This window comes from Nomascus leucogenys, chromosome 2, assembly GCF_006542625.1.
Source record: "Nomascus leucogenys isolate Asia chromosome 2, Asia_NLE_v1, whole genome shotgun sequence".
NCBI lineage: Eukaryota > Metazoa > Chordata > Mammalia > Primates > Hylobatidae > Nomascus > Nomascus leucogenys.
The window spans coordinates 117,831,031-117,844,460 of NC_044382.1; the positions used below are offsets into that span (position 1 = coordinate 117,831,031).

General features: G+C 35.4%; 1 protein-coding gene across 1 annotated transcript in view; it reads left to right on the top strand.

The window, feature by feature from the left end:
• MAN2A1 (mannosidase alpha class 2A member 1) overlaps positions 1–13,430 on the top strand; it is a 177,007-nt gene that overhangs the window by 117,184 nt on the left and 46,393 nt on the right. Inside the window, exons 13-15 of the mRNA XM_030817529.1 lie at positions 7,694–7,859; positions 10,084–10,302; positions 10,637–10,759. Of these exons, the coding sequence (XP_030673389.1) occupies positions 7,694–7,859; positions 10,084–10,302; positions 10,637–10,759 (508 nt within the window). The remainder of the gene's footprint in view (positions 1–7,693; positions 7,860–10,083; positions 10,303–10,636; positions 10,760–13,430) is intronic.

Here is a 13,430-nt window from a genome sequence, read left to right on the forward strand (position 1 = left end):
ATTTTCTCCATTTGGGGATCACAGAGTTTTTTTTGTATCTGTGGGTTAGTCCCTTTCTTTAGTTTTGGAAAATTCTCAGCTATTCAGGTAATTCTGTTGTGCTATTTTCTCTTTTATTTCCACCTACACATATCCTATTTCACATATTAGATCTTTTCACTGAGTTGCCTGTGTCCCTAACATTCTTTTCTATATTGTGTATTCTTTTTTCCACCACTTCTGTTTGTATATTTTTTATTGACTTCTCTTTTGCTGAGTTAAATATATTTATTCTGCTATTGTTAAAGACATCTTTGAAGTTTTTAATTGTAAATATTTATCCTTTTAGAATTTCATTTGATTATTTTGTAATATATTAATTTCTATGGTAAAATTCTCTACCTTGTCCTCTACTTGATTCATGTTTTTCTCTTTCCTTGGCCATATTAATTATAATTTTAAAGTCATGTCAGCTAACTTCAATATCTGGGTCATGTATGGTTCTAGTTTCTTTTTTTTCTTGGTGTTTAGTCACGTGGCTCTGTCTTTTGTGATGCCTCTTAGTTTCACATTGAGTACTAGACAATTGTGCATAAAATTTAGAGAGACTCTAGAAAATATCTTCTTCTAGATAGATATTGTTCCAATCAAGGACTATGTTAAATTGAGACTGATTTATTCAACCTGTGGTTCACTTGGCTTTCTAAGTAATTTTTCAACTAACAGCCTGCTTATATTCTGTAGGCCCTATCCCCTGGTGGGTTCTGGAATGTCATGAGATGTCTCTGCTCTACTTTTCGGAAGCTTTCTGTTCAGGTTTTAAGCTTCCCTTTCTGCGCAGCCTTGGTATTTGGCACTTGTCGTAGTGAAAAAATCAGCTGTGTACCTGAAGCCTCCCAAAGTCTCCACAAAATGCCCTCTTGACCTCTTTGTTCCCCAGTGATGTCTTCCAGACTTTCCACTAGGTTTTGCATGGAACTCACAGCCTCTCCCTTGCTGAGAATTGGCATGCCCCGGAGTGAAAATGACTGCAGAAGGCTGGTCACTTTTCTGAAGTTTTTTCCTTTCTTCAGCAGTTTTTCTGTTGCCCTCAGGCAAATATTATTTTTTATCTGGCTTTTCTAGTTGGCTAGTAGAAGTGAGAGCTCTTGTTTGTTGACAGCTACTCCATTTCCCCTGGAAGTGGAAACATCATTTATTTCTTAACTTCAATTTGACAAAAATAAAATGCTCACCTTTTTTTCATATGAGTGTTTATATTTCTGTTGATTTATAAGAGCACTTTACAAGTTTTACTAATTTATTTTTTTTTTGGTTTTTGTTCTTTAATCTTATTTTTAAGATAGAAAAAGTTTTAGGTTTTTTTACCAAATCTGTCAGCCTTTTACTTCATTGTATTTTTCAGTTATGGCTAGGAAGACCTTTTGTACCACAGATTATATATTTATTTTTTCTACTAACTTTGTATCTTCTTTATGTTTCAAAATTTACATTTATGTGGAATCAGTGTTGGCATATTGTTTTAATGCATCTAGTAACCATTTGTCTTGCTCATCTATTATTAAGGATGTATGTGTATTATAGAATTGATTTGCCCAGCTCATGATCATTTTCCTTCCCTCACCTTTCTTCCAAGAAACGGAATTCAGTGGGATTTTGGTTGGCACTGCATAAGACTTATGAATTAATATTGGGAGAGTTGTGCTTTTGCATTATTTTAGTTTTCTTATTTAGAAAGATACGTCTCTCCATTCATTTTTATGTTCTAAATGACATTTTTTCATTTTCTGCATATATTATACATTCTGCTCATTTTGTGTAAAATTAATTTTGTATTTTGATTGGTCTCCTGAAGATTCTTAATCTTCCTAACTGCCGTGTGTGTGTGTGTGTCTGCATGCGTACGTATGCATCCCATGACATGCTATTGCATACCTTTGTCTTCCTGCCTGCCCTGTTACATTGAACTTACCAGTTTGTTTCTGTGCCTCCCCCTCCTAAGCTGTAGGTACTTTGTTGACTGGGATTATGTATTCACATTCATAAGTTTATAACTACACATACCATACAGCATCTTTCTCTCCTTTCTTTGCTTGCTTTTTAACTTAGCCATAAGTCATATGGTTACTTTGAATGTGTATTCTCACCACTACCATGTTATGAGAACTCTTGTTTCAAGATATCTGTATTATCGCATGTTGTTAATTTCCTTTATTTAGATTTGTATATGCCTTACACAAAAAAAGGATTTATGACAGCTCATTGACCTGGGTTTGTTAAATCGTTCACTGTACTACCCAGTGTGATGATGTACCAGGGTCCTTGGTCACGATACCATGAGGGTCTTGTAAGGGAAAGGAGAGAAGTGAATTGTTATTGAGATTCTTTTTTGTGCTTGGTCTGAGCTAGGTGGTTTTCTAAACGTTTTATAATTTAACATTAACAATAATCTTGTTTCCCGATTTTATAGATGAGGATATTAAGTCTTGGGGAAGTTAAATAACTTGTCCAAAGCCTCTGAAACTCTAAGTGACATGGTGGGGATTTGAATTTGAATGTGTCTGACTCAAGAGCCCAGGAATCACACAACTGTGATTTTTGAAGATCTAGTATAACTCAGAAAGACACTCTTAATTTTTAATGTCTTGAATTTTTTCCTGCCAATATGGTAAGCATTATATTTTAAACCTAGAAAACAAAATGGAATATATCAAAAGAACTTCAGATGTAGATATTGCAACTTTTGTTAACATGTAAATTCATATGTTTCCATTTTCAGAATACTGTATAAAGCTTAATATTTTTCTTTAGGTTATATTCCACTAATGAGGCTACTTAGAGAAGATGAATGCATTCTCGTTTGAAAGGATTTTTTTAGTATGTTGTCATTGATTAAGTCAGACAAAATGAGCTCTAGTTTTTGCTTTATTCTTAGCTTTCTCTGTAATATTGAATGTGCCATTTGCCCCATCTTTACAAAGGGACTAATTATATAATTTACATTTTTGAAGAATTGAAAAGCACTTTTTAAGGAATTGAAATAATCAAAATGGAACTGCTCTGATAAAACTATAAAGCCCCACGTTAGTAGATACTATTTACAAGTAATAAATTCTCCTAGTGGTATTTTTCTGCACTGATCATTCATTAACTATTGAACATTATTCTGTGCTAGGTACCTATGGTAAGCACATGAAATTACAGTTATTTTTCATATGCCTTTTGGTGTTTGCTTAACTGATTTTAAAGTGCACTTACAAAGAACTTGAAAAAATACATTATTTTTTAATCTTCATTACACAATCATAAAAATATGTATGTTGCTTTTTGCTTGTTTGTTTGTTTTTTGAGACAGTGTCTCAACTGTCACCCAGGCTGGAGTGCACTGGCACAATCTTGGCTCACTGCAACCTCTGCCTCCCGGGTTCAAGCCATTCTCCTGCCTCAGCCTCTCAAGTAGCTGGGATTACAGGCGCCTGCCATCACACCCGGCTGTATGTTGCTTTTAAAATATTTCTTCAAATGTTTTTGCTTACTTCATGCAGTGAGGTCATAAGATGAACTCCTTAGTATATATTGCAAGTGTTTTTCTATTCCAGTGTTCCAGTATATAAATTTTCTTTCACAAATATACATGAAATGTAAATAGCTTGTTGCTTATCTGAGCTTCCTGAGGAGAGAGGCTCTCTGGGGATGTTGGCATTGCTGAGGAGAAAGTTCTTCACATTTGAATTTGAATGGAACTAAGGGAATCTCCACAGGAAACTTCAGCTGTTAACAACTGTCGCAAAGATCCTTATATGCCTAGCCTGTGAGTGAAGTAGTTAAGAAGATGGGTGTGGAGGTAAAATTGCATTCTAAGCCCTATTGTGGCACTTTTTAGCTGGGCCAGTCTTGGCAGCATTCCTGCTCTTGTTGAACCTCAGTTTCCTTGTATGTCCAGTGAGAAGGATGAAAGGTTGCACCACACGGGTTGCCCATGCAGGTCTGAGGACCAGCCCAAGCATGCAGGATGCACTCTGAATGATAATTCCAAGGTCCCTCTGACCAAGGGGCATGTTCCTTCCACTTTGTACTGCAGCTAGTCCTAGAAGGAAGCCTGTGTGGTTCTAGTGTGTTGTTCACATTTTAGTGGGCACTGATTAGATTTACCTCAAAGAGAAAACTCAGTATTCCATAGTTGTCTTTTTTAACATGATATGAATTACTTCTATGAAAGGGGTGAAGGAATTTTTAGTATACTCATCCTCAGTAGAGTCTTCAAGGACAGCCACGTTTACACTGGGATTCTTCCCTAAAGTGATTCCCAGTTTGATATGAGCATACAGATGTTCTTTCATTGTTCTCCATTCCTTTTTCTCCAGCCAAAGTAGATTATCTTCTGCCCTCTAGTTTGATTGGCAGGTAACATATGAGTGCTTTTTCTTCATGAGGTGAGAGTTATTCCTTGTATATGGAGAACTGAGATAATTGCTCATAACCCTGAATTATGGGGGCCCAGTGTCACAGTGAGAACTAGGAGGCTGGACGTGACTTGGTGACAGATGATACATAAGAAGCTGATGCTGATGTGGTGGAAATTGGAGAAGAAAAAAAAGCACTGAACTTCCAGCTACAATTGAAATTAACCCTCCCCATTCTGAAGATATAAACATAATTTTTTTGTTAATGTGGATCAAATATTGTTAATTTTCAGTAAGTGAGTATGATATTATGATACACTGAAACCTGTTGGTTTCATTCACAACTAGAGGGCCTGAAAGGACTCATGTTTGGGGATGTTGGCAGTATAACAAATGTTTGACTACCAAATGTGATGACAATGAAAATTAAGTTATTTATGATGGTGTACTTATTTCCAAAGGAAATATCTATATATGATCATCCTTTCTTTGTACTCTACTTAAAATGTACATAGATAGGAGTTCATGTGTCAGATAAATTTGTACTGTGATGCACATAAAAAACATGCTGTGAATCTCCATGTTAAAAATTATTTTCTTAGTGCAGCGTTATACTCATTATGTACTCTACACATTTAGTTTTTGAATAGATTCCTGGCATGATAATTACATAATCATTCAGTACAGTAGAAACATCATTATGGTCAAATACTAATTAGCTACTAAAATGAAACAAAATAGAAGCTAGTTCACAGCTTATTATAAAAAGTGATTTAATAGGGTGCAAAACCAAATATATGGTTAAAATTATTGTTTGCATTAAGTATGAATACTTTTTTTTCATAGAAGGAATTAGTGCTCTGGATGCCTATTATCTAATTTATTGTTTGGGCACACATTATAGTATCACGGTCTTCATGACCTTTGGCTGTAGTGGAGCACCCAAAGAACATGCCAGTAGGGATTCTAGGCTTAGTGTGCCTAGGTATGCCTCAGGGCTACTGCAGAATTAGGAGATTGGCCTAAGTTTTCAGGCACCATTTTCTCAAGTTCTTTAAATACTAGCTCTGTAAGCCTCTGGGAACATGGGTTTCAGTAGTAAATCACTCATTTCTGGGGTTCTGGTTTGAACATCTTTGGTGCAGAGAATGAGGGATCCACCACTGTTTTTATTCCCCAGTGCACCTTAGAAATATAGGACAGTCCCATTGGTAATAATGAATCCTGGCCGTTGCAGTTCTGCAGGTGTGTTTGTGAATGGGGAACAGTCAGGCGAAATGTAATCTCCGGTAGGAGGGCTGTGGGAGGCTGCAAATAGATTGACAAATCTCTGAGGTAAGTCTCTTGAGCATACCTCTCAAGAGGGCATTACCCTCCCTCTCCTTGAGAATTGCTTCTGTGCGTAAAATGGGATTTTATCTAAGTACTAGAAGGATTCATTACTCTTTGTAAATATGTTTGTGACTATGTGGTTTCATCTGTTCATCTCTTCTATACATACGGAATCTCAGTGAACATAAGTAATACAAGTTAGGTCCTGTTATCCTGACGCATACTATAAGCCTAATAGGAATTAGAGACATTCTTAATGTCATTATCACCTTTGGTATCTCAGAATGTTGCTTTAACATAAATGCTTCTGATGAACAATTTATAAGTCTAGTGTCACGGATTTTGTGTTATATTCTCTTTCTTTTTCTTCATTTTTCCTGTTGTCTTATTTCCTTTTAGTTTTGGTCCCTGTAGGTATTCATTTTATTTCTTAATGAACACTTTGTAATGCAATTAAAGCAAAAATATATAGAACACATATACAAGATGGAAGAATACTGGTAAGCTTGGTGCTACCATCTATAGCTACAACGTGTTGGGGGAAAGGTGGTTGTTATCCAACTGTTCAGTGTGTTCCTGCAGTTACAAAATTGTATAGGAAAACAAAAATATTTCAGATCATGAAAATATGCACTTAGTGAATCAGTGAGTTATATTATTAGTCCAACATCCTCTTTGAAATACTCTTCTGATTTATTTGAAGGCATTATGATGCAAATTGATTATAAATTATAAAATCATAAACCTTGCAGAGGATGCAGATTTCATGAAGTCTGTGATGTGATGGTCTAGAACGTCTCTACTCACATGGAAGAATGAGAATCTGGCAGAGTTATGCTAGTAAGAAAATCAAGGCTGTTGGGTACCTCAACTGAGAATTATTTGAATATCAGAACTGGGAGAGGATTTTAGGAAAAATAAAGTCCTTAAATATTTTTTCAAATATAGTTTATTAATAAAACCATCATGTAAAGATTAAATGTTATGTGAAGGATGTCATAATATGCTGGTATAAAATATTGGGAAAATTGTGTCCCAAATTTCAGTTCATTTATGTTTTTGTTCATACCAAAAGTTACACGTAGTTGCAAATACTGCCTAAACTTACTTTAATAGTTTGCATTTTCGTTTTTCTACCTAATCCCAATAAATTTTTTTTCACCATTACTTACTATAAGTATTTGGGGCCCTGTTACAAGTGGATTTGCTTCAAGTGACGTTTTTTAGAATCAACTTTCTTTAATAATAAAGTCCCATTGTATATAAAATATATGTGTGAATTATGTGATTTTCCATATATAGCCATACATTCTTAGTGGTCTAAACTGAATATTAGATTTTTAACTGGAACTAATTGTGACTAAATTGCAAACAAATTGTGAATTTTTTTTATTCGGTGAGATTTGGTAGGAGTCAGGGTATTAGTTGTATGGAGCTGATTCTTTTAGACAGATGAATAAAACCGTATGTATATGTCTTTTTCTGGGATACAGAAAAGCTTTATTACACATCTATGAATATCTTCCATTTGTAAAGCATTAATTCTTTAGAAAGGGCTTCCGAATCATTATTTAATTACACTTTGTACTGTGTGATATTCGTTGTGATGAAATTGCCTGTTCTCTGAAAGTTCTCACAGAATGTTCCTGTTAATTCTTCTCCATGAGTTGACTCTATGACTGTCCATGAACTGAAGTATTATGAAGGGTTTGAAAAAAATTAACCAGATGTAGTGGCGTGCACTACACCTGCTACTCCCAGCTACTCAGGAGACTGAGGTGGGAGGATTGCTTGAGCCCAGGAGGTTGAGACTGCGGTGAGCTATAATCTAGCCAATGCACTCCAGCCTGGGTGACAGGGTGAGAAGCTATCTCAAAAATGTATATGTATATGTATATGTATATGTATATGTATATATATGTATTTAAAAGAAGTAAAAATATTTTGAGATCCCAATAATGAAGCAGCTGTTTTTGCAGGTACCTTGTGGTCTATAATCCTTTAGAACAAGACCGAATCTCGTTGGTCTCAGTCTATGTGAGTTCCCCCACAGTGCAAGTGTTCTCTGCTTCAGGAAAACCTGTGGAAGTTCAAGTCAGTGCAGTTTGGGATACAGCAAATACTATTTCAGAAACAGCCTATGAGGTATGTTGTGGCCATAGAACTTAAGGAGGCATTGTAAAACAAACCTAGCCAGTATATAATTTATGTACATACAGTAGCCCCCATTTAGCCATCATGTTGGCGTATGTGAGGTGATGAAAGTTGTAAATACCAGAGAGTTTAACTGGGGGGTTAAATGACACTAAAGGAAAAATGATCCTGTGTTCCCTAAAATGTTAATTTCTTTGTTAGTATATATATTGTATCTTATTATATGTTGTTCGTATGTATATTGTATATCTTTGTAAGGATGTATACTGTTTATTCTAAGGTAATGCAGTAATTATTACTCAAAATTTTGAATATTTTGCTCTAAGTGAATTTAATGATAATTATGCTTATCAAAAGTGAGATAAATACCACCTTTAATAACTTTGGATAGTTTTAGGTTTTCGTTGCAAAGGTGACATAAGACACCATGGAAGAGAAATGCCCTAAAATAATTAAGATGCTTCTTTTGTGAGAGATAATTGTGGAAAATCTGTGCTCAAGTAATAGGTATTTTTTGTGCCAAAGTTTCTTAAAATAAGCAATATTAAACTGATCACTCTACCACTAGAAAGGTTAGACTTTTAAAATCTGGAATGTAATTTAAACAGCACTTCTGGAGATACAGCCATAAACTAGGAGCTCTAAGAACTGTTTCTGCTTGACAAAAGCTATTGCTGGCTACTTTTTTTATTATTATTATTATTTTTGAGACAGAATTTCGCTCTTGTTGCCCAGGCTGGAGTGCAATGGCGCGATCTCGGCGCACCGCAACCTCTGTCTCCCGGGTTCAAGTGATTCTCCTGCCTCAGCCTCCTGTAACTGGGATTACAGGCATGTGCCACCACGCCTGGCTAATTTTGTATTTTTAGTAGAGACGGGGTTTCACCATGTTGGTTGGGCTGGTCTCAAACTCCTGACCCCGTGATCCACCTTCTAGCTACTCTTAAATATGCATGATCTTTTAGATAGAAAGGTAAACTATAATAAAAATTTTGGTCAGATTTTACAGGAAGCTTTCCATCTAGAAAATGGAACAACAGCTCCTGGAAAGCAGGAGTCATGTCTTAAGCTGTGTGCATCCCCCATGCTCTGTTCAGTGTCTGCTGAACCTCAAGCATTTGATGTCTAGTGCTAACTTGTTTAATATTTATGTTATGTTTATCATTTTTATTAACCGAAATATCATAATATTGCAAAAAAATTTAATAATTAGGAAATGGCATTGTTGTAAAGCCCTTACATTCATGGAGAATTTCCTTCTCTAGGCATTCTAGAGTACAGCCAAACAATTGAGAATGATCATACAGGTTCACATACTGGATAAAAACATTAATGCTTTTGATAGGCCTACCAACTTTAGGTTATTAGGTTCTCTGGATAAACTGAGACGTTTATGGTTTACCCATAAGATATCAAACGTTTATAGAATATGGTTATACAGCCATCCCTTGGTATCTGTAGAGGACTGGTCCCAGGACCCTCTGGGGATAACAAAATCTATGGATGCTCAAGTCCTTTATATAAAATGGCATAGTACAGATGATCCCTGACTTACAATGGCTCAACCTAGATTTTTCAGTTTTATAATAGTGTGAAAGTAATGTGCATTCAGTAGCAGCCATACTTCAAGTACCCATACAACTATTCTATTTTTCACTTTCAGTATAGTATATAATAAATTACATAAGCTATTTATATTTAGTATAAAATATTGTTTGTGTTAGATGATTCTGCCCAACTGTGGGCTAATTTAAGTGTTCCGAGTACATGGAAGGTAGACTAGGCTAAGCTATGATTTTGGATAGGTTAGGTGTATTAAACACCTTTTTGACTTACGATATTTTCAAATTCTAATTGGACATAAGCCAATCATAAGTTGAGGAGCATCTGCATTTGCATATAACCTACACACATCCTCTTGTGTATTTTAAATCATCTCTAAATTACTTGTAACATCTGATACAATGTAAATGCTGTGTAAATAGTTATTATACTATAGTTTTTATTTGTATTTGTTGTTGTTGTTGTTGTTTTCAAATATTTTTTATCTGTAGTTGGTTGAAACTGTGGACATGGAACCTGTGGATATGGAGGGACAACTGGATTCTCTTTTTAAAAAATATGATAGTTTGTTGGTTTTACCAAAAATATAAATGGTTTGCCTCTCAGTAGATAACATTTATCTTTAATAAATTCCCTTCCCTATCTTTTAAAGATCTCTTTTCGAGCACATATACCACCATTGGGACTGAAAGTGTATAAGATTTTGGAATCAGCAAGTTCAAATTCACATTTAGCCGATTATGTCTTATATAACAATAAAGTAGAAGACAGAGGAATTTTCACCATAAAGAGTATGATAAATACTGAAGAAGGTATAACACTAGAGAACTCCTTTGTTTTACTTCGGTTTGATCAGACTGGACTTATGAAGGTATGTTCTGAATAGTTCTAAAATTCATAGAATGCTTATCATTTTTGCTACAATGTGTGTAGATTAATTAGGCAAAAGGGGAAAAAAGTCTTAAGTAGAGCTGTATCAAAGACTCTTGAGTAAAAGGACGCATGAGCTTTTTGCACCTTCATTGACCACTTGCTGCTCACATGTATAGTCTGTGGGTGGCGCTGCTCCACAGGTGGGCTGTGTGTCACTGGTCGACAAGATAAGTACAGAAATTGTTTTTTTAAACTGTCATATACATAGAACCAGATGCAACATGCTTAACATCTTAGTAGTGAGTTGCTTACTGTTTTTTTTTAATCTTCAGCAAATGATGACTAAAGAAGATGGTAAACACCATGAAGTAAATGTGCAATTTTCATGGTATGGAACCACAGTTAAAAGAGACAAAAGTGGTGCCTACCTCTTCTTACCTGATGGTAATGCCAAGGTAAGTGGTACTGATGAGATGACAAATGGAATAAACACTTATTGAAAGAGTATTGTGGAAAAAGATAAGTGAGTGTCATTATTTTATCATCTGTTGATTTATTAGGGATAGATGAACTTTTGGTTTCAGTATTATCTATCACTTTATTGATACTTAGCAATTTGTAGTCGAAGGTTAGATAAATGGCTGGGCGCAGTGGCTCACACCTGTAATTCCACCATTTTGAGAGGCCAAAGAGGGTAGATTGCTTGAGCTCAGGAGTTCAAGACCAGCCTGGGCAACATGGCGAAACCCCTTTTCTACAAAAAATACAAAAATTAGGCGTGGCGGCCTGCACCTACAGTCCCAGCTACTCAGGAAGTCTGAGGTGGGAGGATGGCTTGAGCCTGGGAGGCAGTTGCAGTGAGCCAAGATCAGTGATGCCACTGCACTCCAGCCTGGGTTGATGGAGCAAGACCTTGTTAGATAAATAGTTTTTTAGAGTTGGAATTTGTTAAGATGCTACAATGAACAATGTTCAATTAGGATAAACAATGAACATGGGAAGAAACTAGAATTTACGTAGAGTTAGGGAGGTTTATATATATGCATTTTATACAGACACAAAACCTCTAGCCATATGGGAAAAATAGATTTTCCACTGGACCATTTTTCTCCTTAACTTTCAGCCCTTTAAAAAACAAATCTTTCTCACTCTTGACTATAAAGGGAGTAATATGCAAACTCTGGCACATTTTGAAAATGCCAGAAACTGAAGAAAACACTACAATTTACCACCAGGTGCACAATCCCATGAAAACCATTGCCAACATTTGGATGTATTTCTTATTGTCTTTTATTTTATGCATATCCTTTTCTCCCCGTTCTCAAGTCTTGACTTATTGCATGTACATATTTTGTTTTTCATTTGTGACAGTGCTCACAATCTGGTGGTATGTTTTTTAAAAATCCAATTTTAATATATACTGTTGTGTTTAAGATGTTGCATATATTCTTTTTCTCCCGATTATTCACTACCATAACATTGTACTAAGCTTTCTTTGTAGCATTCAAAAAGAATGCTATAATGCAATTCTGATTAATTCCTGAGAATAACTTTCTAGAAGAGTCGTTTTGTATCAGTGTCTGAAGTCTTTTAAGGACTTTTGCTATGTACTGATTATCTTCCCTCTAGAAAGACTAGGTAAATGTTCAATCCTACCAGCGTTTTTTGAGAGTAACTCTAAAATCCCACTCCAAGCACTGAGAATTGGTCATATTAAAAGCTTTGCCTGTAATATAAGTTAGTAGAAAAATATTTTTCTGTTAAGATTTTCGTGATTACTAGTAAGGTTGAACATTTTTGTACCTTCATTTATCTTTCGTATTTCTTTTGTGATTTTCCTATTTCTATTCTTTGTTTTTCTGTTGGTGTGTCCTGATGATCTCTGAGCACTCTTTATATATGGTAAAATTAATCCTTTTCCCTGTGTGTTGTAAAATTTTTCTTATTGTGTCATTTAGTTTGTTAATTATTTTATTGTATTTCTCATTTATAGTGGTTTTAAATTTTTGTGTAGTCATTTCTTTTTTTTCTTTTGAGTTTCTTCCTTTGCTTTTATACCTTTATAGGTTTTCTCCACCTCAAGATCAGTGAAATATTCTCCTAATTATTTTCTTGTTAGCTAGGGACCTATCTCCTGAAAAAGTTACTTTTGTTCCACAAGTTATGAAACTTGCTAACTAAAATCCAATACTGGATTTTAAGGGATTGTGTAGGCTACAGTAAGGACTCTAGGTTTTTTGTTTGTTTGTTTGTTTTTGTTTTTGGCTGTTTGGGGTTTTTCTTTCTTTTTTTTTAAGTCAGTGAAGAATTAAAGACAAACTACAACTCATATGAGGCATTCCAGGATGGGCAATGAGTCCCAATTATGAGCTGTTTCAGTGTTTTCTCATTCACCAGCTTTTGTCATTGGACATTTTATTTTGATTGACTGTATTTATACTTAAAAAAGTAGTTGTGCTATAGAATTTCGTGCATAGATACCAATAACTAATTTATTTAAAACCATTTTATTTTTAAATAGCTCTAATGTCAGATAGAAAGATAAAACAATTGTCATTTTTACAGAGAGAAAATAAAAAACATCAGGGAAAGAGGCAGTCTAGTATATCAGAAAAAGGCAAGAGCCCAGAACTCATCATCCCAGGTTCTCATCCCCTCCCTCACTTTCTAGCTATTTGGTAATTAGGTACAAGAAATTTGTAAACCATTAAGCATTTTAATAACTCCAGAAAATTTTCCCTAGCCAAAGAGCTAAGTTTGGAAGAAAATTACACAATTCTGAAAAATTTTTTTTTTTTTTTGGAGACAGAGTCTCGCACTTTCACCCAGGCTGAAATGCAGTGGCACGATCTCAGCTCACTGCAAGCTCCGCCTCCCGGGTTCACGCCATTCTCCTGCCTCAGCCTCCCGAGTAGCTGGGACTACAGGTGCCTGCCACCATGCCTGGCTAATTTTTTGTCTTTTTAGTAGAGACAGGGTTTAACCATGTTAGCCAGGATGGTCTCGATCTCCTGACCTTGTGATTCACCCACCTTGGCCTCCCAAAGTGCTAGGGTTACAAGGTGTGAGCCATGGCACCTGGCCGAAAATCTTATACTGTTTAAGTAGTTCATATTGCAAGCCTAA